At 45.3% G+C, this 26,762-nt stretch overlaps 1 protein-coding gene across 1 annotated transcript in view; it reads left to right on the forward strand.

Moving 5' to 3' along the window:
* The window catches only part of LOC126209994 (collagen alpha-1(X) chain-like), a 50,769-nt gene that overhangs the window by 6,464 nt on the left and 17,543 nt on the right, over positions 1-26,762 (forward strand). The window contains exon 2 of the mRNA XM_049939103.1: positions 2,784-2,889. Within this exon, the coding sequence (XP_049795060.1) occupies positions 2,784-2,889 (106 nt within the window). The remainder of the gene's footprint in view (positions 1-2,783; positions 2,890-26,762) is intronic.

Here is a 26,762-nt window from a genome sequence, read left to right on the forward strand (position 1 = left end):
AAATAGGTATGACAAAGTTGGAAGATAATGTTGAAATTGGTTTAGTAATGAAGTTTAATTAATTTGAGACAAAAATAATGGTAGTTAAATGAGCAGGTAATAAGACAAAAAGAGTAGTAACTCATATATTGGAAATCTTGAGTGCTTAATGCTTTCAATAGTTAATAGTTTCAATACAGTGATCATAACAGTTTCAGGGTCCTCCCCCCTTATTTTCTTTTCTATTCATTTGAATTATGAAGTGTACTGAACTGATTTGACCAGCAAAGTTAAAGTCAATATAAAACCAAAATTTATTAGTGTTTTACCTTTTTCAAAATTGACATTGTATGTGTGTTTTGAAAGTGCTAATTCTAGGGTAACCTATGCCCTAATTTAATCAGATCAGTACACAGTACGAAGTTTGTAGTAAACATTATAGTGTATTGTTGTGTATTTATGGCTTGTTCATATTAGTACAGAAAGTGGAATTATTAGTTCAGTAGATTTTCTGGTTCAAAAATTTACCATATTATGCAGTGTTGTTACGTGTTGTTTGGTATGAACGTACTTCAACTTGTAGTGGGATGAAACTCAGTTAATGCCTAATTAGGCTGGTGACCGTATTATTAATAATTTGGTAGCATCTGCGGTGTCGTTTCTTGTCAGTCCTAATGAGTAGTTGCACTTCAGACTTGCTTGACGTATCATGGTTGTTACTGAGTGGGTGAAAGTCTGATTTTGCCTCCATTCAGGTATACGCGGTCAACATATATACCAAAATCCTTTCTCATATGGTGAAGCCCGTCAACTTACCATAGTATACGTTTTAATGACATATTGCGTATGACACTTGAGTGTTACAAGTGGCTTCCCGGAAAATTGTGAGAGGGTTACAAGCTCTAATTTAAAACCAAAAAAAAAATCACTAAATAAAATAAGGTTCTGACTCTTTTACATTTATTAGCTTTCAAAATAAGCTAGGTGCTCCATCAATGTAGTGGAATTCTCAGAGTGCTTTATCAGAGTGGTAGTTTTGGAACCCCTGCCATAGCAAAATAAAATACAAAACAGGAAAGAGAGCATTAGAAGTTTCCCTCTCAAACTACAACATGGAAAGTTCATTACAATAACCATAAACAGCTCTCCACTAGAATGATCACACCATATCCTCCCCACATTCCCCGTGTTGCCCTGAGCTCTCAGAAAATTTGTTTCAAGACTTCATGTTAGCAAGTAACATCAAACAAAATGATCATATACACTAAAAATATGATAATGTTACTCACCTGCGGAGTGTGTGGCATCATCCACATGGTGACGAAAGACTTCATCACGATGGAGCAGTTGCTGCAGAATTTTTTTCCTGAACTTCTTTATTTTGCTTTCGCACTCATCAATTATGTTAATTATGCAGCAGCAGTCATTGCAGACTACTCCATCGTGATTTATCTCTATGTCTAATATATCTTCTGCAAGAAGCTGGAGACACTTGTACAGTTTAATTTTTCGTGTCTCTGTCCGCGATGACAGTGGTGATGCATTAGATATAGCAGCTTTCCCACACACGAAGCACAATGAATCAAAGGGTGATGACTGATGTAACTGCAAATACGAGCAAATAAATATCTGTGGTAAGTGCTCATTAATATTCCACTTATGTTAGACTTGGTTACAATACTGTATATTCTAGAAGGAGCAATTACTATTACCACCAGTTAGAAGCAGTACAAAATGTGATACTACGACCTCTCCCACACTATTTGTGGCTGACAACCAGTACTTTCAACACTCACTCTAGCTCCTCAATCTTTATTTTAACACACACTTTAGTAGGCTGAACCAAGCATTGATTTTATTCAGTTTCTATTGCATCAAGCTATAAAACAAATATTTCATCTTTGAATATCATTCAATTGGACCATGCAGAACTTGACAGTCTCTCAGAAATTATAGGGGATCACAAACAGAAATAACTCAGGAAAACAGGAAGCAACAGTCACAAATGCTTATATTGCTACTAGAGCAGAGGAATCCAGTCAATGCCATCTGCTTACAATACACAGCTACAGCAGGTAACTGTGTTTGAGAGGAGGATTCTGTTTGGTGCTGTGAGAGGACACACACATGGAACAAATAGCAACTGTGTCAAGTGGCATCAGTATGTCTTTTACCAAATGGACTACAATGGAAGTTAAGTGGCAGCTGGAACGTTATCAGTTAAAGTATACTACCATGGAAAATACCTCCACTCAATAGTCTAAACCTGAATAAACATGATTTTAAGTACTAGTCTGCTTCTGTGCTACCACCTTTCAAAATCATTTAGCCGTAAAGCTCAAAATTTGTGTATAATTTTTGTTTGAAAGACATGACAGGGACTACAGAAATAAGCCACTGAAGAAACAATAGTATGCAGCAAATCATTACTACCACAAGATTCCAAAATCATAGATGTGGTACTATTTGGAAAGAAACTAAAACATCTGTATGATTAATACATGTTCACACATGCAATGTGTGTGTCGTGGTTTTTCCCAAAACAGACGTTTCTTTTCACCTATGTTATTCCACTATTCAGCATTAAAATGTAAGTGTGGCATTTCAGTGAAGTAATTAAAGCACAGTAGAACATAACACTATTCTCACTTGGTTAGTACGACTTGTGGACATGCTACATAATTTTAAGTGCATCTGCAACACTGTATTCCAATATCGAAAGCCACAATGAACTCCTTATCCAGTTCCTTGATATGACCTCTTCTATCCTATTGTGTTTTAATCACTCCATTGAAACTCCACAGTTAAGAAAGCACAATGGTGTCATCCTCAAACCTTACACTGGAGCAGCAGGTGGTGATTTCAACCTTCGGTGCAACAAAATTCATCTGTATGAGGCTTGGCCTTTAGGTATGTATTTCACATGGAAATTTAGCACACTTTCTTTTAGCTTAAGCACCAATGACTTGCATAAAAGATCAAGTTTTACCTGCTGTTGGAAGGTGTGTTGCAGTTCATAGTGTTCATCATCACACACTAGCCACACTGACAACAGCCTTTAAAAAAATAGCACTCCCTCCCACTTTGGCAGTTAGGGAGGTGACAGCACAACACTGTACTCTTCAGCTAGGTTGAATCACTTTATAAAAATTAAATACCAGCATCATTAAAAATGCACTCAATGCCAGTGATGAATTCTGAAAGGCACTACAAAGTTATGATTTCTGAGCAGAACCAAACCCCAGGAAATAGATAGGTGACCAAATGGAGGAGTAAAGGAAGAAACTGACAATGTGTGATCTGACAGGAAAACAAGACCTAGACCCTGTCAATGATACTGATTTCATATGATAGCACTTCCTGCCTTTCAGTGCACAGCAACTCAAAACAAAAATAATGTTCTTGTTGTCTTCAGTCAGAAAATTGGATTGATGCAGCTCTCCACACCAGCTCTCCTATCCAAATCTCCGCATGTCACAGCGGGCTCCCACTCGTCAATATCTTTTTAAATATAATTTGAAATTTTGAGTCCCAGTTGACAAAAAATGACATCATTAAATGCATGTATCCAAGCTTAAGAAAATACACACACCAAAAGTACTTGTGCAGTAATAATTAATGGTTTGTGGCAGTAAAACAATCTTAAATGATTCATTATAAACACAATATTCCGCATTAAAATGAATTGTATTGGTGCAAGTACAAGTGATGAGGGAATAGGATTGATAAGCATCAATCTGCATGGTTTTGCTGTGAATTAGTAGTGGTGTGGGCAGGAGGCAGACAGCTAACAATCTAATGCCATTCAACAATCACTTACAGTACTATGTTGATGTAACAACAAACTTTTCATCAGTGCATGTGTCAAGAGTCAGTTCAGCAATACTGTCTGTTGTTAAAAGTTGAAAGAATGATAAATAAATGTTTATTGCAAAATGTATTCCAAATTACCGAACTTTAACTCTATGATGGAATACATCAAGTATTTTATAAGAATTGATCAACTGTTTTTTAAAATAATCAAGTATGTCATACAGCAAATTGTGTCATATGTATCTTCTCTTTATTCTTTCCTACAAAAAGTTATAATAAATAGAGTATTTTTAGTGACAAATTATGGCCACAAAGGGACAAGAAGTTTCTAAACATACATACCAAAAACTGCTGATGAAATCACTTTCATTTGATTTTTATCAGCTACATTAAATTTGTTTGCCCCATTTAAAGGCTTCTGTCATTTCAATGTTTTTACACGCCAAGTTGCAGACATTTTGAGCTCAATAGTTCCTTATACATGGAAAAACCCTACTTGACTTCTACAGAACCCAATAATAGATTTCTTGTCAGCACCCATAAAGGCAGCCCAGTCAAAGTTGTGAAGAGTTGCATATCTGTAAGGTTCTTCAGATTTGAAATGGATTTGTTTTTAGCAGATCCATCAAGGATGTTCTTAATACTAATTGTTTTGTTATGTGGCACAAAATCTACTAAGGTCAAATGCACCCATGCCAGGACCTTAGAACAAAGACAAAGGAGGTGTTAAAAATGGGTACACATTAATCCCAACTGACAGATGCAAAAACAGCTAAAAATAACAACTTCCTCCTGGAAAAAGATCCATAAAATAAACTGTAGAGAGGAGGCATGTCCTGAACTGAAGATGAAATGTCCATATTTCTACGATGGATAAGAAGTAAAACACAGTTGATGACCTGCACATCATTTGCTAAAATGGCCAGTAACTCACATGGAAAAAAAAATTGGACTGTAAGTGGTTAAAAAATAGCCATTTTGTCAGGAAATGGTGAACCATCAAAGGTTGATGACAATTAACATAAAATGGTAAGGGATCACCACTTAACAAATGATACGGTTAAAATGACAGTGGCTAATATACAACCTACCTAAAATGATCCCTTCACTGTGAGAGGGTCGAGGAGGAGGTTGGCCAAGCAGTTGAGAGAGGTTTTTATTCCCTGGAGCTTGTTCCCATTAAAGGAAGAACAGTGGTAATGCCAAAGGGACACTACATGCTGACCGATGGCAACACAGAGATAATTGGAAACAATGAAAGAACTAGGGGGGGGGGGGGGGGGTTGGATTGCAGCCTTGGCAGTAGTGTCAGCAACATTGTTTCAGACCAGACCAGTGTAACCAGGGATTGACAAACATCACAGTGTCACAGTGGCTCAATCAAGAGTGAGGAACAGGAGTGTATGACAGCATTAGTTAGGCTGCTTCTGTATAAAGACTCCCAAACAGGCTAGTGTATAATGCACCAGTGTTCAAATGGATGTTGCAATGGTGGAGTGTATTTAGATGGTGTAAAATTGGAAGACATGCAGAGGAATAAATGGAACACCCACATTCTAGTTTAAGACAGACAAGGGATTGGTAATAACAGATGAGGGTGGTCTGAGCCACTCCCCATAAAGTATATCACTGATCACACATATGACATTAAGTGACTGGGTACAGAAGGCAGCCAGGTAAGACACTTTAGAGGACTAAGAAAGTTTTCTGTCAAGCATGAGCCCCAAAAATTTTGCATTTTCAGCAAACAGAAGAGCAGCAGGTCAAAGATGTGAAAACTGGAAGAAACCCAATGAACTGCCAAAAATTGATACGAATGGTTTTATCAGTGGAAAAGCAAAAGCCATTGTCAATGCTCCACAAGTAAAAAGAATTGAGATAATTCTGAAAATGCCAACCAAGGAGACAAGATGACAGAACTGCAATAGGTCGCAAAAATCATGAAAAGTGGTGCCAGAGATGCAAAGCAGGAGACAAGCCATAGTAGGGTTCATGGCGATAGCAAGGACAACAACACTCAGGACTGAACTCTGAGGCACACTGCTTTCCTGAATTAAGCTGTCTGACAAGGAAGAACCCACACATACTCTAAAAATCTGTATTTAAGAAATTCCTGAAGGAATTGGGGTAGGTCGCCCTCTAAGCTCCACGTATAGAGAGTATAGATGATACCAGTACCCAGCATGTGTTGTAGGCTTTCTCCAAATCAAAACCCACTACCACAGTCTTGCATTTCCACAAAAATTGTCTACAACATGGGTTGAAGTCACGAGATGATGAAATGCAGAACAGTGCACTCTAAATCCACTTTGTGCAGTGGTTAGTAAATTGTGAGACTAGCCACCACACCAGCTGGGCAGGAATCAAACTTCCCAACATCTTGCAAACACAACTAGTGGGAGAGAGGTGGAGGTAGCTTGAAGGAAGGTGTTTGTCCTTATTGGGCTTACGTATGAGTGCGACAGTGGCTTCACGCCAGCGACTGGGAAACGTGCCATCTGCCAGATGGGATTGTTCGTATGAATGAGAAAGTGCTTGTCCACAAGAGAAAGGTTCTGCAACATCTGAATGTTAACTTGATCTGGTCCTGGCATGAAAGGTCAGGATGAAGTGAAAGAATGATCTAGCTCCTGCAAATTAACAGCAGTATTGTAGTATTCATGATTCTTATAGGAGAAGGTTATACCTGAGGCTCCTCCACTTGTTTCTGATGGAGGAAGGCGCTGCTCTACAAAATAGCAGCCCAAGGTACAGACGATAGTAAAAGGGTCCACGATGATATATGCTACGGTCACACTGGAAATAGTGGAAAAGACGTTGTTCCAAGAGAGCCATCCGAGGATGGCCCACATGACTGAAGAGGGAGTGAGTGAAAGTGTTAAAATATATAATAATTGAAAGGCAGCTAGCTGCTTTGCTATCTCAAAGAATGAGAGAGCACATTTCCACACACAAATTGCATTGTAGTATGCCTCAGTCCACCAAGGGATTGGGACATGGCATGGCAAAGGTGAAGCACAAGGAATTGAATGTTCTGTGGTGTAAGGATAAAGTTTGTAAGGTATTCTACCTGGTCAGCACAACTGGGCAGATGATGTTCATCAGAGGTCGCCAAGGAGGATTAAAGCCTCCAGTGAGCCTCAGAAAGCTGCAAATTGGCTTTACACATGGGTGGGGTAGGAGTCAGCAAATGGATAGCACACAGGAAATGGTTGCTCGAGTGTCAGAGAGAATAGACTACTCAAGATAATGGGCAAGTTTTGCAGTGCGGAAGGTTCGGTCCAAATAGGACTTGGTGTGCAAGAAGTCTGAAAGGAATGTGGATGCTCCAGTTCTAAGGCAGAAGAGGTTGAGTTGATTAAGATGATCGGCCAAGAGGGCATAAGCATTAAAGCATTAAAGTCACAGAGTAGCAGAAACTGGTGAGGTAGCTGCCCAGTAATGTGAAGGAAGTCTGCCCTGGTGTGATTTAGGTGGTACACAGAGAAAAGGTGAAATGAGGAAGAAAAATGCTGACCAGAACAGTTTGCAGCCATATGTTCAGTGAGATGGTTTGAAAATGATCATCCTGGATGAGCAGTGTGACTCCTCCATCAGATTAAGTTCCATCCTTGCGGAAGGTCAAAATATGCCAAACAGAAATGCAAGAGGTCAAAGAAGCCATAAGGACACAATTAGTTTTCTGGAGGCAGAGAACAAGTGAACACAGTGATTCTGAGAGCAGTCAGAATTCCTCCTTTTTGGATCCAACATTATGAGCATTCCATTGGAGGAAAGTCATGATGGGGCAAAAAAGAAGGTAGAAAATGAAGGTGTATCACCTCAGAAGCTCCCAAGAGCCAGCCTTTGAAGACCCATTTCTACAAGGTGCAAAGGTTGGAGGATGCTGCTCCATTAGACCTACAGAGGTGTCAGCATTCTCCCTCAGTCAGTCTGCAGACTCCAGGGCATGAAAATGGTTGGTCGCACACACCGGCAAAAATGGAGGTTGGCAGGATAAGGCTATCACGTCATGACACCACCGAAGGGGATCTTCGAGTCAGTAATGGAGAAGAATATTTGCCTTTGAGTTTCTGTGGAAGTATTCCTTATGTCCTTTATGGCCTGTTGGGAGAGAGAGAGAGGGAGAGAGAGAGAGAGAGAGAGAGAGAGAGAGAGAGAGAGAGAGAGAGAGAGAGAGGGGGGGGGGGGGCGCAAGTAAGCGAGCGAGGAATTACAGGAAACAGGAAAGGAAAGAACAGCTGAGGGCATGCTCTTAAGTCACGCTACTTAAAAATTCAGAACATAATCCCAAAAATATCACGTTTGTGGTCCCCAAGGGAGGGGAAGAAAGAATAGCAGGAGGAGAGAGAGGCAGCACATAAGGAAAAGGTGTCCAAAGGATGGTGCCCTGTGTTAGCCAAGCATGAATGCTCAAAAGAGTGGTCAGCCTCATGGGGGAGTTTACACACTGATGACTGACACCTCCAATAGGCCCCTCACGACACATTCAAGATTACCACCTCTGTAGTGCTGAGGGAGTCAACCCTATGTACAGCTGATCCCCCCTATCACTGACACTGTTTCAACCAACACTTACAACACCTCTGCCCCCACTGTGAAGTACCTCGGGTGTCCTCTAGCCACATCACCATCAGATCATGGCAGTAATGTTTCCCCAGTGCTCCTCACTAACTGAGCTCAGGGGGATGGGGAGGGATGGGGAGGGAGGGGGAGAGGGAGGAGTGGAAGGGGGGAGGGCACACAGCTGACAGGACATCAAATTGTATAACCCCAGTGACTACCAAGTGTGGATCGCAATCAACTGTCTCTTGTTGACTGTGCATTCATTGGTGGTTTTTGATGTTTCCAGGTCATCCTTACCCTATATTCCACACTACAGACCAAGAAAAATATGAGGGATTACTGTCATGAAAACAAATTGAAATTTTTTCCATTCTCTGACTGTTCTCTCATCTCTGTCCTATATCGCATGAAGCAAATTCTGGTGAGTATACTGAACTCCCAATCATTTTTGTCTGTCTGCGATCAAACAATGCTCGCCATCAGCATTACATTACATTCCGCTGCACAGACAATTAACTATTCAGCATCCTTTCCAAATCAACTAGAATGCCAAGTTTTATGGTAGTGTAACAACACTAGAGAAGTAGGTTGCTCAGAGCAGTTTACCTAAGATACATGTCATGACCTTTTACAGTGTAATATGAGCATGAAGGGGGTGCAAACAGTCAGAAGAGCATTGTGATGACAGCTGACAGCTCACTACTGATAAGGAGACTACTCCAAGTTCAAACAGCTACAACTGATGGTAAACATACTTAAAATTTAGTATTGATGGTATCCACTCTTAAAAACATGCAGGTGGTGCCTAGCATCAGTGTTTGCCCTCACTGCATTGCAACTGAACACAGTATAAGTGAGGCTGCTGTTGTATTTGGTAGTGAATGGGTAGATGAAAGCCAGTTAATCCTGTTAATGTTTTTAAGCTACTGCACAATAACCCAAGTCAAATTTACACATTCAATAGTGGAGATTTAAGTAAAATGGAGGATGAGGCAGTGTATGGTATCATAATGGAAAAAGCACTATGACAGCTTAAAAGGTATTTATACTAATACAAAAAGGAGGAATTTTGAGTGAGCATGAAGGAATAGCACATGGCTATGACAGTTCCAAAATGCCATATCCAGTAACTAAAGAAACTGTGTTGAAGTGAATAGGCAGCTGAACTCCCAAAGATATCACAAATGAAAGTGGTGCTTATGACTGAACAATGGACAATAGTTATAGAGAATACTGTGACTGAAGTTAAAACTCTTGTAAGAAACCAATCAACAATTTTCTCAAAATCAAATTGCAATGTAATTTTATATTTTGTGATATGCGAAATTCAGGCACTACATCACTTCAAGGGAAACTAAACATCAAAACTGAAGGCTTAAAGTTAAAATGTAACACTACAGCTAGACAGAGTTACCATAATGGATGGATGCTCTATTGTTGGCACACTCAAGCATGAGCTATGGAAGCTGCTAGAGCAGCTGCTCTGGACATTTTTGAAGGCTTCTTTGCATTTCATCCAGGCAAATCACTATCGTGAGCAGGGGCGTGACTGGCATTGGGCAGGCAAAGGACTAGCAGTGCACTGGCACCCACAACAAGGAAAATACTGTAAAGTTGAAATGGAAGCAAAAGTGGAGAAATAGAAAATACAACACGTGTCTAGGAAAGAAAACATATTGTAAAATATACTTTCTCTCGGGAAATGTGGATGATGAGAGAGCAGCAAAGAAATCTATACAAATATCTGGAGTAGAGCGGTAGATGGGTTGATGGCTTAACTCACTTCAACCAGCAGGGCACATTCTATAATAATAATATGGGGTATCATATGGTTCATTTGTTAACAGTGATTTCCAGTATTTTTAAGTGTAAAGATAATTTCCACCTGAAATAAAATTTTCTAATGTGAAAAATGTTGAAAAAATTACTCCTTTTAGCAGTTAATGCCATTCATGGAGGTACTGCTGAGCATGTGTGTATAGATTCCACTGTTGGAAGTAAAAGTAAATACACTGAAAAAGCAATTCAAAACAACTTAACATTGGCAGCATCTGTGGAATATTACAAACAGTAGTAACTTGGCACTAAAAACATTTTTATTGTATTCCACTGCTGGATTTAATATCTTCTGTGGTACATCATTTTCCTTTGGAATTCTGTAACAATGAAGCCTAGAGAGGAAGAATTACTACAACACTGGAAAATTTTGCTAGGTTACTTTTTTTCTTACCACAGAAGGGAATGAGCGTTTCAAGTACTCTATTGTTGAGGACTCTGTTTCAAGTGGTGCCCAAACCAAAGGCTAAAGGCCTGACACGCCATCTGAGAAATCATTGCCCATAGAGAATGGGCAACAGGTTGACTGACTTCCAGAGGACAGCTAGAATGGAAACCATAGAAGAAAACAGCAGTCAAATCTACCATTAAACATCAAGCAGCATGAAACTCCCTACATGGGACATGCTCAGACAAGTTGCAGGGAGTACATTCATCATAAAATGACTAATTCATTAATTAACCAATATCAAGTAGGTGTGAACATCCTGATATTTAAACTGCTGTCTTTATTAAAGTTTACTTAAAAGTGAATTTTTTTTTTAATTGGAGTACTGTTGATTGGTATTTGCTGTGCAGGGGAAGACCCAGCCAGCAAACCCATGTTGACTTATTATGGTAGGTGTGTCCCATCCCACAATACCAACTGCACCACAACTATGAAGTTAGAGGAATGCAGGGAAAATGGTATCATCATTTAGATCGGCAGTGGGAGAAGAAGACAGACAAGACCTGTCACAGCTAAAGGGGCCGCATGCTTAATAGGCTATAAGTAACTGCATCGTAGATCAGCATGAGGTTGTGATGCAGCTGGAAGCATCTAGCGCTGTTATTGTGGTAATATCCTCTGCCTTCAGATTCTTGACAAACTCTGTCATGAAGCTGAGAGAATCATCAAATTTCATGGAGAAATCCACTATGAATCTCAGGACCTGCCCAACAGCTGTTTCATTGTACATCAGTATGTATCCATCTCTCCTCAGGCCAGCCAGGGTAGAATAGTTTGTCAGTATACGAGCCAATGTGAGGAGAGGAATACACTGAACTTGGGTGTGTTCTCTGATAAAGAAAATCATGAGTGAACTTAGTGTGGACAGACCAGTCTGCATAAAGAGAGAAGACTCTTTCCACAAAGGTTGGCAGTGGTTTCTGTGTCCATTTTCAAGTTATTAAGGGTAGTAGAAGTTTAGCAATTCTTATCCTAAGCCTTCAGAATTAGAAGCTCTCCTTGCTTTGTAAGTCCGTACCAAGTATTTTTACATCTAGTAATTCCCTCTTGCATGCTTCCTCAGTAAGTTAACTCATTCCTGATATACTGATGTGCATCAGTCATCATACAAACATCATGGTAGCACTAAACTGGCAAAGTTCAAAAAATTTTTTCCACATGTTAGTGATGCCTAATAGCCTGAAAGTAGCATAATGAGTCACACCAGGACAGGAGCTTCTCATTGTCATTGTCATTGGTTCCAAAGTGTAACTGTTCACAGTCTACTTTCTGCTTCCATTTGGAAGGGACTGCAGTTTGTAGATACCAGTGCACAAAAGCACATACTGAACTCTCTTGTTTGTCCTGTAGGTGGGTGGGTTATGTAGAAAGGAGATTATTTGATGAAATAAATTGTGAATATTATCAGAAATAATGCACTGGGGGACATTTTGTCTCAAATGAAAAAAAAGTTACGGAAAGGGATAGCAGCACACAAAAGAATGGTGTATTTTCATTGCTTGGAGCTCCATGCACACGAAAAGAGTGGGTGCCCTGGAACGAAAATGGGAACGAGTGTGGGGGTACTTTTCTTTTTCTTATTTTTTTTTGGGGGGGTTTAAGGGCGCTAAACTACTGAGGTCATTTGCACCCAGTCCCAATTGTTAAAGCACATAGAATCTAGTAAAACTCAAGGGGAGGGGGGGAAACCACAAAGTCCTTACAAAGATGCAGATAAAATAAATAAAAGAGTTAGATGTCTTTGGACAAGCCAGTCAAAGTTAGAAAATGAAGAACACGAGCAGCTGCTCGAGGGTCATCAGCTAAAATATCCTGTAAAGTAGATGGCAGGGACAGGACAACACGAGATTGACTAAAGTGGGGACACGACAATAAAATATGGTGCACTGTTAATGCTTGACCACAAGGGCACTGCGGGGCTGGGTCATCGGAGAGCAGGTAGCGGTGGCTAAACCGGTAATGCCCAATCTGCAACCTGGTCAGGAGGACCTCTTCTCGCCGAGATGGTCGGGAGGAGGTTGTCCAAGCAGTTGGGAACAGTTTTACTGCCCGGAGCTTGTTTCCTTGAAGGGATGACCAAGTATCCCACCACAAAGACACAAGCCTCTTACAAACAACCCCACTAAAGTCAGATGACGGGACACAATGGGCGGCTGGCCGAGGCAGGAGGACTGCAGCCTTGGCTGCAACATCAGCAGCCTCATTCCCAGGCACTCCTACATGTCCGGGAACCCACAGAAAGCTGACAGGAGAGCCATCATCAGCGAAAGATTGGAGGGACTGCTGGATCTGTTGCACCAAGGGATGGACCAGATAGGGAGCTCCAAGGCTCTGAAGAGCACTGAGTGAATCAGAGCAGAGTACATACGATGAATGGCGGTGGCGGCGGGCATACTGAACGGCCTGATGGAGAGCAAAAAGCTCGGCCGTAAAGCTGGAACATTGGTTGAGGAGCCGGTATTTAAAGGTGACGGCCCCGACGACAAAGGCACAGCCAACACCATCGTCAGTTTTGGAGCCATCGGTGTAAATAAAGGTGTGACTGGCAAGTCGCGCATGAAGTTCGACAAACCGTGAGCAATACACTGCAGCCTGAGTACCCTCCTTAGGGAGCGAGCTGAGGTCGAGATAAATATGAACTGGAGCCTGGAGCCAAGGTGGTCTCAGGCTCTCACCCTCTATGAAGGTGGTAGGGAGGGCAAAATCCAATTTTCGAAGCAGGCGACGGAAGCGGACTCCAGGGGGCAGCAGGGCAGACACATACAACCCGTACTGACAGTCGAGAGAATTGGCGAAGAAGGACTGATAAGAGGGGTGGTCGGGCATTGACAACAGCCGGCAGGCATACTGACACAGCAGTACGTCGCACCGCTAGGTCAATGGTAATTCGGCAGCTTCAGCATAAAGACTCTCGACGGGACTAGTGTAGAAGGCTCCGGTCGCAAGACGTAACCCCCGATGGTGGATGGAGTTGAGACGGGGTAAGTGGGATGGCCGAGCAGACGGGTAGACGAAGCTCCCATAATCCAGCTTTGATTGGACTATGGACCCATACAAGCGAAGCAGGACAGTGCGATCCGCTCCCCAAGATGAACCACTAAGAACTCTGAGGACATTAAGGGAACGTGTACAACGGGCCGCCAAATAAGAGACGTGCGGAGACCAACAAAGTTTCCTGTCCAATGTGAGCCCTAGAAACTTAGTTGTTTCCATGAATGGGAGAACAACGGGACCGAGATGTAAGGATGGCAGAAGGAATGCTTTATATCGCCAAAAGTTGATACAAACCGTCTTCTCTTCAGAGAACTGGAAGCCGTTTGCCACGCTCCATGAGTAGAGGCTGTCTAGACAACGCTGAAGGGAGCGCTCCAGGAGGCATGTTCTCTGGGCACTGCAGTAGATCGTGAAGTCATCGACAAAGAGAGCCTGAGACATTAGGTGGAATGCAATCCATAGCTGGATTGATCGTGATGGCAAAAAGGGCTACGCTCAAGACGGAGCCCTGAGGCACTCCGTTCTCCTGGAGGAAGACGTCTGACAATACGGAACCCACACGTACCCTAAACTTTCGATCTGTTAAAAAGGAATCAATAAAAAGGGGCAGGCGACCGCGTAGACCCCACCTGTGCATAGTGCGGAGGATACCTCCTCTTCAACAGGTATCATAAGCCTTCTCCAAATCGAAGAACACGGCTACCGCTTGGCGCTTTCGCAAAAAGTTGTTCATGATGAATGTCAACAAGGTCACAACGTGGTCAACAGCGGAGCGGCGGCGATGAAAGCCGCATTGAACATTGGCAAGTAGCCGTCGAGATTCAAGAATCCAGATTAACTGAGCGTTAACCATGCGCTCCATCACCTTACAGACACAGCTTGTAAGAGAAATGGGGCGGTAACTAGAAGGAAGGTGTCTATCCTTCCCGGGTTTGGGTATAGGAACAACGACGGCGTCACGCCAAAGCATGGGGACCTGACCTTCGGTCCAGACGCGATTGTAGATACGAAGAAGGGTTTTGCCCGCCGGAGAAAGTTGTGCTAGCATCTGAACGTGAATGGCATCTAGACCCGGAGCAGAGGACCGGGACAGTGCAAGCGCACGTTCGAGTTCCCGCATAGTAAAGGGGGCATTATAAGTTTCCAGATTCAGCGAGTGGAAGGAAGGTCGCCGAGCCTCTTTTGCCTCTTTCCTAGGAAGGAAGGCAGGGTGGTCATGGGCGGAGCTTGAAACCTCCGCGAAAAACCGGCCGACGGCGTTGAAGACAGCCACAGGATCAACAAGGACCTCATTACCTGAGGTCAGGCCAGGTACCGAGGAGTGGGCCTTAAAGCCAGACAGCCGGCGCAGGCCACCCCAAACGACAGAAGAGGGAGTAAAACTGTTAAAGGAGCTGGTGAAAGAGGCCCAACAAGCTTTTTTCCCGTCTTTGATGACTCTACGGCATTGCGCTCGGAGTCGTTTGTATCCAATACAATTCGCCAACGTAGGATGGCGGCGAAAGGTGCGTAAAGCACGTCGTCGAGCACAGATAGCGTCTCTACAAGCCTCATTCCACCAGGGGACGGAAACGCGACGTGAAGAAGAGGTAGTACGAGGAATGGAACGTTCGGCAGCATTGATGATAACGGCCGTGAGGTATTCGACCTGACTGTCACAACTGAGAAAATCGTGGTCCGGAAAGGTCGCCAGGGAGGAGTAAAGTCCCCAGTCAGCTTTCGGTATGTTCCAGCTCGAAGGACGTGGGGATTGGGTGTGGTGCAGGAGACGAACGACACAGGGGAAGTGGTCGCTCGAATAGGTGTCAGAAAGGACGTACCACTCGAACCAACGGGCAAGAGTGGTAGAACAGATCGAAAGGTCCAAGTGGGAGTAGGTATGAGTAGAGTCCGAGAGGAAAGTCGGGGCGCCAGTATTGAGGCAGACATGATTGAGATGGTTGAAGTTATCCGCCAAGAGTGAGCCTCTTTGGCAGGATGCAGGAGAGCCCCAAAGGGGGTGATGGGCATTGAAGTCGCTAACAATAAAAACGGCGGAGGAAGCTGAACAATCAGGTGCATCATGTCAGCCCGACTAACTGTGGATGACGATGGAGTGTAGACAGTACAAAAAGAAAAAGTAAAGGCAGAAAGAGTAATATGGACAGCTATTGCTTGGAGTAGGGTGGTCAATGGGATGGGATGGTAATAGACATCGTCCCGAACGAGCAACATGATCCCACCATGAGCTGGGATACCGTCCACAGGGGTGAGGTCATACCGCTCCGAGGTGTAGTGGGTAAACACAATACAGTCAGTTGGGCGCAACTTGGTTTCCTGGAGACCAAAGACGAGTGGACAGTGCAGGCAGAGGAGCAGTTGTAATTCCTCCCAATTAGATTGAATACCTCTTATGTTCCAATGTAACAAGGCCATCGCTAGTCAGAAAAAAGGAGGGAACGAGACGACGGAAGAGCTGGTCACCTCGACGGCCGCGGAGGGCCAGGTTTCGAGGGAACAACGGATCCTGTTCCATCGAGTCGTCGCCAGCTGCGGCTGCTGTCCGGGTTGCGTAGGAGGGGCAGCATCATTTGCCGATGAGAGGCCAGCTGAGCGCCTGGCAGCAGAGCATCCCGGTGAAACAGGACGGCCGGGAGCAGCGACTCACAGATGGAGCGTCAGACGAAACGCGCTGGGGTGGAGAGGGGGATAGAGACTTCTTCTTGGAGGCCTTCTTGGAAGTCCAAGGAGGCACAGGGATGGTGGGCTGGACCCAAAGAAGGTCCTCACGCGCGGGGTCCATTTTGGAACAGCGGACCTCAGAAGCCGGGGTCCGGAACGTTTCCACAATGGATGCCTGAGAAGACGATCGCTTCTCAGGCGGCGGGGGGGGGGGGGGGAGGGGGAGGAGGAAGGGTGGCCCCCTGGGGCAGAGGGGGCGGGGGCCACGGGGGAGGAGGATTTGGAAGGGAGGGATTTGGGAGGCAGAGGCGTAGACCCCAGATGGGGGGAGGAGGTGGAGGGGGGACAGGATAGGGGGTGAGGATACTGTGGAAGGAGTGGACACGACTGAGGCAAACGAAGTTGTCAACGTCACGGGATGGAGACAGTCATATTTCTTCCCGGCCTCAGAATAAGAGAGACGATCCAAAGTTTTGAGTTCTTGAACCTTCTTCTCCTTTTGATACGCGGGGCAGTCTAAAGATCTAGGCGAGTGGATGCCAGGACAATTAATGCACCGAGGTGGTGGGGTGCATGTATGTTCCTCACGAAGAGGACGTCCACAATCGCCACAAAGGGGCTCAGCCTCACACCGTGATGACATGTGCCCAAAGCGCAAACACCGAAAGCAGCGCATAGGAGGCGGGACGTAAGGTCGCACGTCGCACCGGTAGCACATCACCTTTACCTTCTCTGGGAGAACGTCCCTCTCGAAGGCCAGGATAAAAGCCCCGGTGTCGATGCGTCAGTCTTTGGGGCCGCACTGGACCCGCCCGACGAAATGCACGCCTCGGCACTCCAGGTTGGCCCTGAGCTCCTCATCAGATTTCAGCAGGAGGTCCCGATGAAAAATAACACCTGCGTCCTATTCAGTGCCAGATGCGGGACAATGGACACTGGGATGTCCCCTAGTCGGTCGCACGCCTGGACTGTGTGGCGGAGGTGGTCTTTATAAGAACGGACCCGAACGCATTTTTCTGAGAGCTCGATTTCCCAAAGATGTCCTCGATGTGCTGAACAAAGAACATGGGCTTGGAGGTGGCGAACGTCCCCCATCGGTCCGAGAACAGACCGAATAGCGGGGGAAGTACTTCGCCCCAAGCCGGAGTGCCTATGCTTCATCCCAGGGAGTGGCCAAGGGAGAAAGTGCAGGAGAACCAAAATTAGAAACAGTACCTTTCCTTTTGAAAGACTCAGCCGCAGAGCGACCTGATACATGTTGACGTTTGATCTGTGAAACGTCCGCCCCGATACCACCCACTCCGACCAGGGGCTCTCCTCATGGGCGCCACGCAGCCTCAGCAAGGGCCACCTGGCAGGATGACCGTTGCCGGGAGTCCTGATGCCCCAAGGAGACGGGCATCTACTCCTTGGCTGACGTGGAGAGGGTGCAGCTCAGGTATCGGCAGTACAATCCCTGTGTTGTCAGGGGGCTACAACCTAGAGGGTACATGACGACCCCACCACAACGGGCTGGCTACCGTGCTGGATTTCTGGTGCCATGGAAAGTCCATCATGATCGTAGGTGCAGATGGGGACGCATTATGGGCGTAACTTGTACAACCCATCAGGCATTTAGGCCCAATTTGAGGAATAGTGGGTATGGTTACAATGCTGGTACAATGCTGAGTGCCAAGGTCTTAGTGCACGGAGGACCAAGGTACACCACGTAAGGCGTCCTTCCCCAAAAGGCTCTTACTTCTGTAGAATTTTGAAAAATGAAGGTCAAACCCCATGGGGGACCATCACATGGAAGGCCGAAATGGTTGAAACTCCTTTTAGTCGCCTCTTACGACAGGCAGGAATACCTCGGGCCTATTCTTACCCCGGACCCGCAGGGGGGAGTGGGTACTCGTAAACTGCTAATGAAACTCACCATTAGTGCTTCTCTTTCTTCTTGTCGTCCCCTGTGAACACCAGTCTCCTCCATAACTGGTATTGGGGGTCCTGATTGTCAGGAAGAAAGATCAATTTAAAGTTACTGTCAAAATTTAGGCACAAATATAAGACAACTATAATACACGTGAAAGAGGGACAAAGGGTTTTTAATCATGGAATGAAAATGGCGCAAATTAAACAATAGAAAACCCAGGTTGGAATATTAACAATATTATGAAAGTAATAGATTTATACTCACCATAAAGATGACATGTTGAGCTGCAGACAGGCATGAGCAAAAGACTATTGTGTCAGGTTGCATGAACTTACGAACATGTATGCGTGTGCATGTGGGGGGACTTACATCCATTTCAAGAGTCACCAGGTGCATTTTCTTTGGGATTTTCCATGCATTAGTGATACTGAGCCATAGATGCCGCCATAAAGAAGGAGTATTTCTTGTGGGACTAGTCAAAAGTCTAGTTCCTTAAAAGGGCACAGCATCCTTTTCAGTAGCACATAAATAAGCCACTATAAGTAACTGATGTGGCCTTGTGACAACTTAAATGGTCTTTCTGTGCTGGTACAGCAAACATCTCAAAGCAAGAGGAAACTACAGCCATTATCTATCAAGGACATGCAGCTCTACTGTTTGGTTAAATGATGGTATCCTCTTTAGGAAGAGACTCCAGAGCTAAAAATGATCCCCCCATTTGAATTTCCATGTAAGGACCACTCAGGAGTTTGTTGCCATATCAGGAGAAACAAAACTGGAATCATACAAGTCTGAGCTGGTAAATTGTATCATTTAATCTTTCAGGGACCCTAGAAAATGTATAAAGGGAAATGTACAGGTTGAAGTAAGATGTCATGGGAATTAGAGTAGTTTGATGGTAGGAGGAACAAAATTTCTGGTTAAGTCAATATAGGGCTGTAGAAAGGAACTAAATAGTAGTAATGCAGGAATAGGGGTAATAATGAATAAGAAAATAACAATGCAAGTAAGCTACTAAGAACAACACTGTAACATTATTGCAGCCAAGATATGTGAAGCCAAAACCCACAGCTGTGGTACAAGTTTACAATACAGCTGGCTCTGCATATGGAGAAATTGAATGTGGTGAGACAAAATACAATATTTGGATAGTTAAGGAACACAGAAATTTAATTGTGACAGCGGTTGGAAATTCAATAGTAGGAAAAGAAAGAGGACATATAGTAGAGGAATGTGGACTGGGAAAAGGAATGAAAGAGGAAGCTGCCTGGTACAATTTTGCACAGAACAATTTAATCATCAGTAACACTTGGTTTAAGAATCATGAAAGAAGGTTACACACACAGAAGATTTGCAGCCACCACAAGGTTTCATTTTGATTATACGATTTTGGGAGAAGAGAATTAGAAATCTGTGTCCAAATTCAAAGATATATCAAGGTGCAATGCAGAATGATCATGATGTATGGTTATATATTGTAGATTAAAATTTAAGCAATGTCAAAAAGGTAGGAGGACATATTACCTGAATAAGCTGAAAGAGCCAGAGGTTGCTGCAAGTAATGGAGGGAGCATTATGCAATGACTGACAATACCAGGAGAAAAGGAACACAATAAGACAAGTGTGGGCTAATAGCAGCCCACCAGTGGTTTTTGTGAGTCCTCCCAATACAGTCAGAATTTTTTGTAACAATTTATAACTTTCTTGAAATGCAAATTAAACTATTGCATGCTATCATTTAAGAACTGTGACCCTCTGCTAACCTCTGCCTACACAAGAATGGCCCCAAAGCCAATGATATTGCCCATTACCGCAGTAACAGAGCAATAGGTAGCTTTGAGAGCTGGAATTATGAAGGCAGAAGAGGACCAATTATGTGAAAAGAAAAGGCTCAGTAGAAGTCATTTGACAACACAGGAGATCAGAATTCAGTTGTTGAAAAATATAAAAATGCAGCAAATGAAGCATGCAAAAGTGAATAAAAAGTCAATGAGTGACAGGCAGTAACAAATTGCTAAGCAAGAAAGGCTACAGTCCAAATTTAAGGATTCAGAAGCAGATGTCACTAGGGGATACTGAAGAGGCCTTTAGAGGTAACAGAAGCAGAAGTATGAATATGAAGAACCGAGATAGACAGCAATTTTTAAATAATGAAGAAAAAGCTGAGAGTATATAGATGGTCTGTACATAGGACATCAACCTGAGGGCAATGTTATAGAAATGGAAGAGGATGTGGACAAAGATGAGATGGGAGATATGATACATCAAGAACCGGAAGGATCTGAGTCAAAACAAGGTTCATGGAGTGGACAACATCTTGTCGTAACTACTAACAGCCTTGGGAGAGCAGCCGTAATGAAACAGAACTATTCCATCTGGTGTGAATATGTATGAGACAGATGATAGTTGATTTACAGGTGGGATAAGGGACCAAACTACAAGGTCACTTATTTGTTCCTAATAAAACAATGCCACAAGGGTGAGAATAAAATGGACGAAACATATAACACAAAACGGAAATAAAGGAAAAGCCACAAGAACAAAGGAAAGGCAACGAATACTAAAAGGAACAAAAGAGAACAAGAAAAGAGAGAAGCTAGAAACAGAAGGGAGTAAAGCAGATTACAGTGGCTTGCTAACCACAAGAATAAAAAGGGAGAGTCAGACACACCACAATACATTAAAACCTCCACCCTAAAACCATTAGGTTGGAGGACACTGAGGTATGAAGGACATGTGCTAAAACCTACATAGAAGTATAAAACCCACTCTCATGGACAAAACTTAAAACTAAAGCTGATGTGGAGGCATTGTCACAGAACACTGAAGACAGCATGCTGGAAAAGTTAGAAGTCTACCGCAGAGTGGCTAAAAGTGGGCAGTCAAGCAAGAGGGACGACTGTCATTTGGGAGCCACAGCGACACTGAGGTGGGTCCTCACAACAGAGAAGGTAACCATGCGTTAGCCACGTTTGGCCAATGAGGAGCCAGCAGACAACTGCATCCCTGTGAGAGGCCTGCATGGATAACTTCCACACATTCATTGTCTCCTTAATGACACACAGTTTTGTTGTGTGTGCTGTTATGCTATTCCATCACACAAAGCCGGAAAACCCATGCAGTGTAAGACAGAACGCAGGTCAGCTTCAGAGATGCTGATCTCCAGAAGTGATTTCTGCGTCACCTGTTTGGCCAGCTTGTCGGCAATTTCGTTGCCAGGGATTCCGACGTGTCCTGGGGTCCACACAAACACCACGGATTGGTGGGACTGTTCCAGGGAATAGATGGACTCCTGAATGGACACTACCAGAGGATGGAGAGGGTAGCACTGGTCAATAGCTTGCTGGCTGCTCAGTGAGTCACTACGCAGGAGAAATGACTCGGCAGGGCACGAGTGGATGTACTCAGGAGCACGATACATGGTCGCCAGCACTGCAGTGAAAACACTGCAGTGAACTGGCAAGGAGTGCTGCTCAACATGTCCTCCATGGACATATGTGAAGCCTACGTGACCATCAGCCATTGAGCTGTTGGTGTAAACCACTTCAGAGCCCCCTAACTCGTCAAGAATCGAGAGGAAGTGGCAGCGGAGAGCGGCGGGGTTAATTGAGTCCTTAGGGCCATGCAAAATGTCCAGATGAAGCTGTGGTCAAGGCATACACCATGGAGGTATACGTTGGTTGGTTGGTTGGTTGGTTGGTTGGTTGGTTGGTTGCTTGAGGTTTAAGGACCAAACAGCAAGGTCATCAGTCCCTTGTTTCAGATAGGCTCCATTCCGCTAATGGGACATCTCAGTATAGTCAGAAAAATAAAACGGAAAAAGGTAAAAAACGTAAAAGGGCAGTCATGTTGTCATTGGTAAAAAAACAAAAAGGGGGAAGTCAGCAAGAGAACGAACACTATGCTGAAGCAGCATAGGAAAGACCACCTGTGACGAAAAGGTACAACTGCTAGAATGTAGAAAGTACGTATGGGAATAAAAAGACTAACCAAGCCGGAAAAAAAGGGTAAAAATAGAGTAAAAGGAGAAGAAAAGAGGATGTCTGTCAGAGAGGGGAATCGGGAATCTCCAAACACTGCTTACAGTGGGAGACACCCAAACAGTCACCGCCCTGCCCCAACACCAGAGAGGTTAAAAACCTTAAAACTGAGAATAAAAACCACTCTCCCGGAGGAAACCGAGAACCAGAGAGACCATCCGGGAATAGTCAGCCAACATCAAAGGTAAAGTGCGGGGGAGTCTGTACTTAGCACGCAGAGCCAAAAGAAGGGGGCATTCAACCAAAATGTGGGCTACTGACTGGAAGGCTCCACAACCACATAGTGGGGGTGGCTCATCACGCAAAAGAAAACCATGGGTCAGCCTCGTATGGCCAATGCGGAGACGACACAGTGTGGTAGAGTCCTTTCGGGAGAGGCGAAAGGAAGAACGCCACGGGCCTGGTGCCACCTTAACTGCACGAAGTTTATTAGACAGGGGAGTAGCCTCCCAAGAATTGGCCTATGACTGTGCGAAGTGGGATTTGATGTGAAGCCGTAAATCCGCTGCTGGAGGGGTTACAGAAAACGGAGGGTAAGTAACTGCTCCCCCAGCCAAACGATCAGCGAGCTCATTTCCCGGGATACCCACATGTCCAGGGATCCAAAGGAAGTCAATGAAACAAGCAGCACGGTGAATATCAGCGAGATGGTCATGGATGGCACAGACCAAGGGATGGCGCGAAAAACACCAGTCAATAGCAAGAAGGCCACTCATCAAGTCCGTGCATAACAAAACGCGGTTGTGTTGGGACTGTTTAATAAAGGTAAGGGCCTGCGAAATTGCCATCAATTCCGCAGTAAACACCCCACATGTAGGTGGCAGCAGATGACTTCGTTCCAACAGAGGACGTGAAGGTATACCCAACACGATCAGCAGATTTAGAGACATCAGTGTAAAAAACAACAGCATCCCGAAACTCCCACAAAATTTGGCGGAAAAAGGAATGGAACACCACCGGGGGGATGGAATCTTTCGGACCGCGGCGGAGATCCATCCGAAGTCGAGGGCGAGGAACTAATCAAGGAGGGGTGGAGGGGAGGGAGCGAGGAAGACAGGACAAAGAAGGAAGCTGAAAATCACGGCAAAGAGACGCAAGGCGCAGCCCAACCAGTAAACCCGCCCGAGGGCGGGAGTCGGGTGGGTGACGTCCATGGTCTGGGAACAGGATAGAATAGGAAGGATGAGTGGGAGAGGAACGGATAGTGAGTGCATAAGACACCAGAAGCTGGTACCGCCGAACAGAAAGGGGAGGGATCCCAGCTTCAACCAGGAGACTATCAACAGGGCTAGTAGGGAAGGCACCGGTGGCCATACGGATACCACGATGGTGGACTGGATCCAGCACGTGCAGTGTGGAAGGAGCAGCTGAACCATAAACTTGACAACCATAGTCCAAACGAGACAGAACTAGAGCACGATAAAGACGGAGGAGGAGGGAACGGTCCGCACCCCAAGAGGAGTCGGCAAGGAAGCGAAGGACATTGAGTTTACGGAAACATCCTACCTTCAGGAGTCTGATATGGGGCAGCCAAGTGAGCTTGTTGTCGAAAAGAAGACGCAGGAAACAAAACTGTGGGACCGCAGGCAATCGTTGGGCAGCGAGATAGAGCTCTGGATCAGGGTGGATCGTAACCGGCGACAGAAGTGGACCACTCGCGATTTTAAAGGAGAGAATTGAAACCCATGTGAGAGGGTCCATGCAGAGGCACGCCGTATAGCTACCTGGAGCTGCTGCTCTGCAGATGCCATCGAGGAGGAACTAACCCAAATGCAGAGATCATCCACATACAGGGCAGGGGCGACCAAGGGACCGACAGAGGCCACAAGTCCATCGATAGCAATGAGGAAAAGAAGGACACTGAGGACAGAACCCTGTGGGATGCCCGTCTCCTGGGTCCGTGGAGAACTAAAAGCAGTACCAACTCGAACTCTGAATGACCGATGGATCAGGAACTGGCGGATAAAAATCGGGAGTGAGCCCCGAAGACCCCACTGATGAAGGGTAAGTAAGATGTGACGGCGCCAGGCCGTGTCATAGGCCTTGCGAAGGTCAAAAAACACTGCAACCAAATGGCGGCACTGGGAAAAAGCCTGCCGAACTGCGGATTCCAAGCGAAGTAAATGATCGATCGGAGACCATCCTTCTCGGAGGCCACACTGGTAAGGCGACAATAGATCCCGAGATTCGAGGACCCAATTGAGCCGACGGGCTACCATCCGTTCAAGTAACTTACAAACAACATTGGTCAAACTAATTGGCCGATAGCTGTCAACAGATAGGGGGTTCTTACCAGGCTTAAGGACAGGAACCACAATGCTATCCCTCCACTGAGAAGGTAAGTCACCCTGGAGCCAGATACGGTTAAACACCCGAAGAAGATGTTGCCGTTGTGGAGCACTGAGATGTTGAAGCAGTTGGTTATGAATGGAATCCGGGCCAGGGGCCGTATCATGAGAAGAAGATAGAGCAGAAAGAAATTCCCATTCAGTAAAAGGTTCGTTGTAAGATTCTGACTCACAAGCGGTGAAACATATGGTGGAAGCTTCAGCCAGCTGTTTTTGATGAAAGAAAGCAGCTGGATAGGAGGCTGACGCTGACGCCACTGCAAAATGGGTTGCAAGATGTTCTGCAAGAACTAATGGGTCCGTACAAATGCCATCTGGGAGGTGAAGGGCTGGGAGGGTGGACTGCCGATGGCAACCTTGGAGACAACGAAGTGTAGCCCATACCCGTGACAGAGGGACAGTAGAACCAAGGGAAGAAAGGAACCGTTCCCAACATATCCGGTTACCCTGTTTGATTAAATAACGGGCTTTAGCACAGAGGCCTTTAAAGGTAGTAAGGCTGGCGACGGATGGGTGCCTCTTCAAGTGTTGCAAAGCTCGACGGCGATCACGGATGGCAATGGCAATGGCCGTACTCCACCACGGGACTTGCCGGCGACAAAGTGGCCCAGATGAGCGCTGGACAGCAAGGTTAGCAGCGCGAACAATCGCGTCAAACACGTCACGTAGGACATCATCAATACAACCTGACAAATAGGGGAAAAACTCGACCTGTGCAGTGTATAGAGGCCAATCGGCACGGTGGAAAGACCAACGAGGTAACCTGTCCATCGGGCAGCGGGAAGGGAGCGTGATAATCAACGGGAAATGGTCACTATCACAAAGGTCGTCGTTTGGCGACCAGTGTAATGAAGGGAGGAGAGAGGGAGAAGAAAGAGAAATATGAATGGCAGAAAAGGTACCATCACCGGCACTGAAATGAGCAGGGGAGCCATCATTAAGAAGGCACAGGTCGTGGTCTGCAATAAATTGGTCTATAACAAGACCTCGTCTAGATGGAAAGGCACTGCCCCACAAAGGATGATGAGCATTAAAATCCCCAAGGAGGAGGAAGTTGCTGAAGAAGGGTGGTTAAGGCAGCAGGTGTAGGAGTCCTGTCAGGAGGGAGATAAAGATTGCAAACTGTGACTGCAGAGTAAGTGGACCCTAACAGCAACCGCTTCCAATGTAGTTTGGAGAGGAATCCACGTGCTAGCAATGTCTGTACGGACCAACGTACAAACGCCACCAGAAGCCAGCAAGGGTCCGACCCGATTTCGACAGAAAACACGGAACCCACTGAGGGTCGGTGAGTGAGCATCAGTAAAATGAGATTCCTGGAGAACCACACAAGCTGCAGAGTAGGACGAAAGAAGGGATTGCAATTCCGGAAGGTGACGATAGTATCCATTACAGTTCCATTGGAGAACCACAGAACGATGGTTTAAATGAGGGCTGAACACGCTAAATCCAGTCATACCGCCGGGTCCCCACCCGTCACCGACAAGGAGGGGGCGACATCCATGAACGACAGGTCAGAATCCGGTTGTGAAGTCGGGGAAGGGACCTCCGGTGACACCAGAGGCTCTTTGTCCCGGGACTTATGTTTCTTCTTCTTTTCGGATTGAGATCGAGGAGGGCTATGTGGCATAAAGGAGCCAGCTGCAGCAAGATCTGGGGGCCGACAGACCGCGGCTCTCGCCGTCGCCGCGTGGCAGCAGACCTTTGACCTGGAAGGTGCCGGGAAGGGGCATCCCGGGAGAGGCGCACTTGACCAGCACACGCCGAAGGAGTGGGACACTTCTCCGGCTGGGGAGGGGGAGCAGAGCCCATAGGAGAAGGTGTGGGAGCCGCAGGGGAGGGGGGGAGGAGAGGGGTCCGGGGATGTCATGGACACAGGGTGCAGTCGTGCATATTTCTTACGGGCCTCTGTGTAGCTTAAACGATCGAGGGACTTATACTCCTGTATCGTTTTTTCTTTCTTATATACTGGGCAATCTGATGAACGTGGAGAATGACTACCGTGACAATTTACACATACAGGAGGGGGAACACAGGGACTCCCCTCATGGAGTGGACGTCCACAGTCACCACAGAGAGGGTCCTGGGAACAGCAAGAAGACATGTGGCCAAAACGCAAGCACTTAAAACACCTCATAGGAGGGCGGATGTACGGCTTCACATCA

Source organism: Schistocerca nitens, chromosome 10 (genome assembly GCF_023898315.1).
Source record: "Schistocerca nitens isolate TAMUIC-IGC-003100 chromosome 10, iqSchNite1.1, whole genome shotgun sequence".
Taxonomy (NCBI): domain Eukaryota; kingdom Metazoa; phylum Arthropoda; class Insecta; order Orthoptera; family Acrididae; genus Schistocerca; species Schistocerca nitens.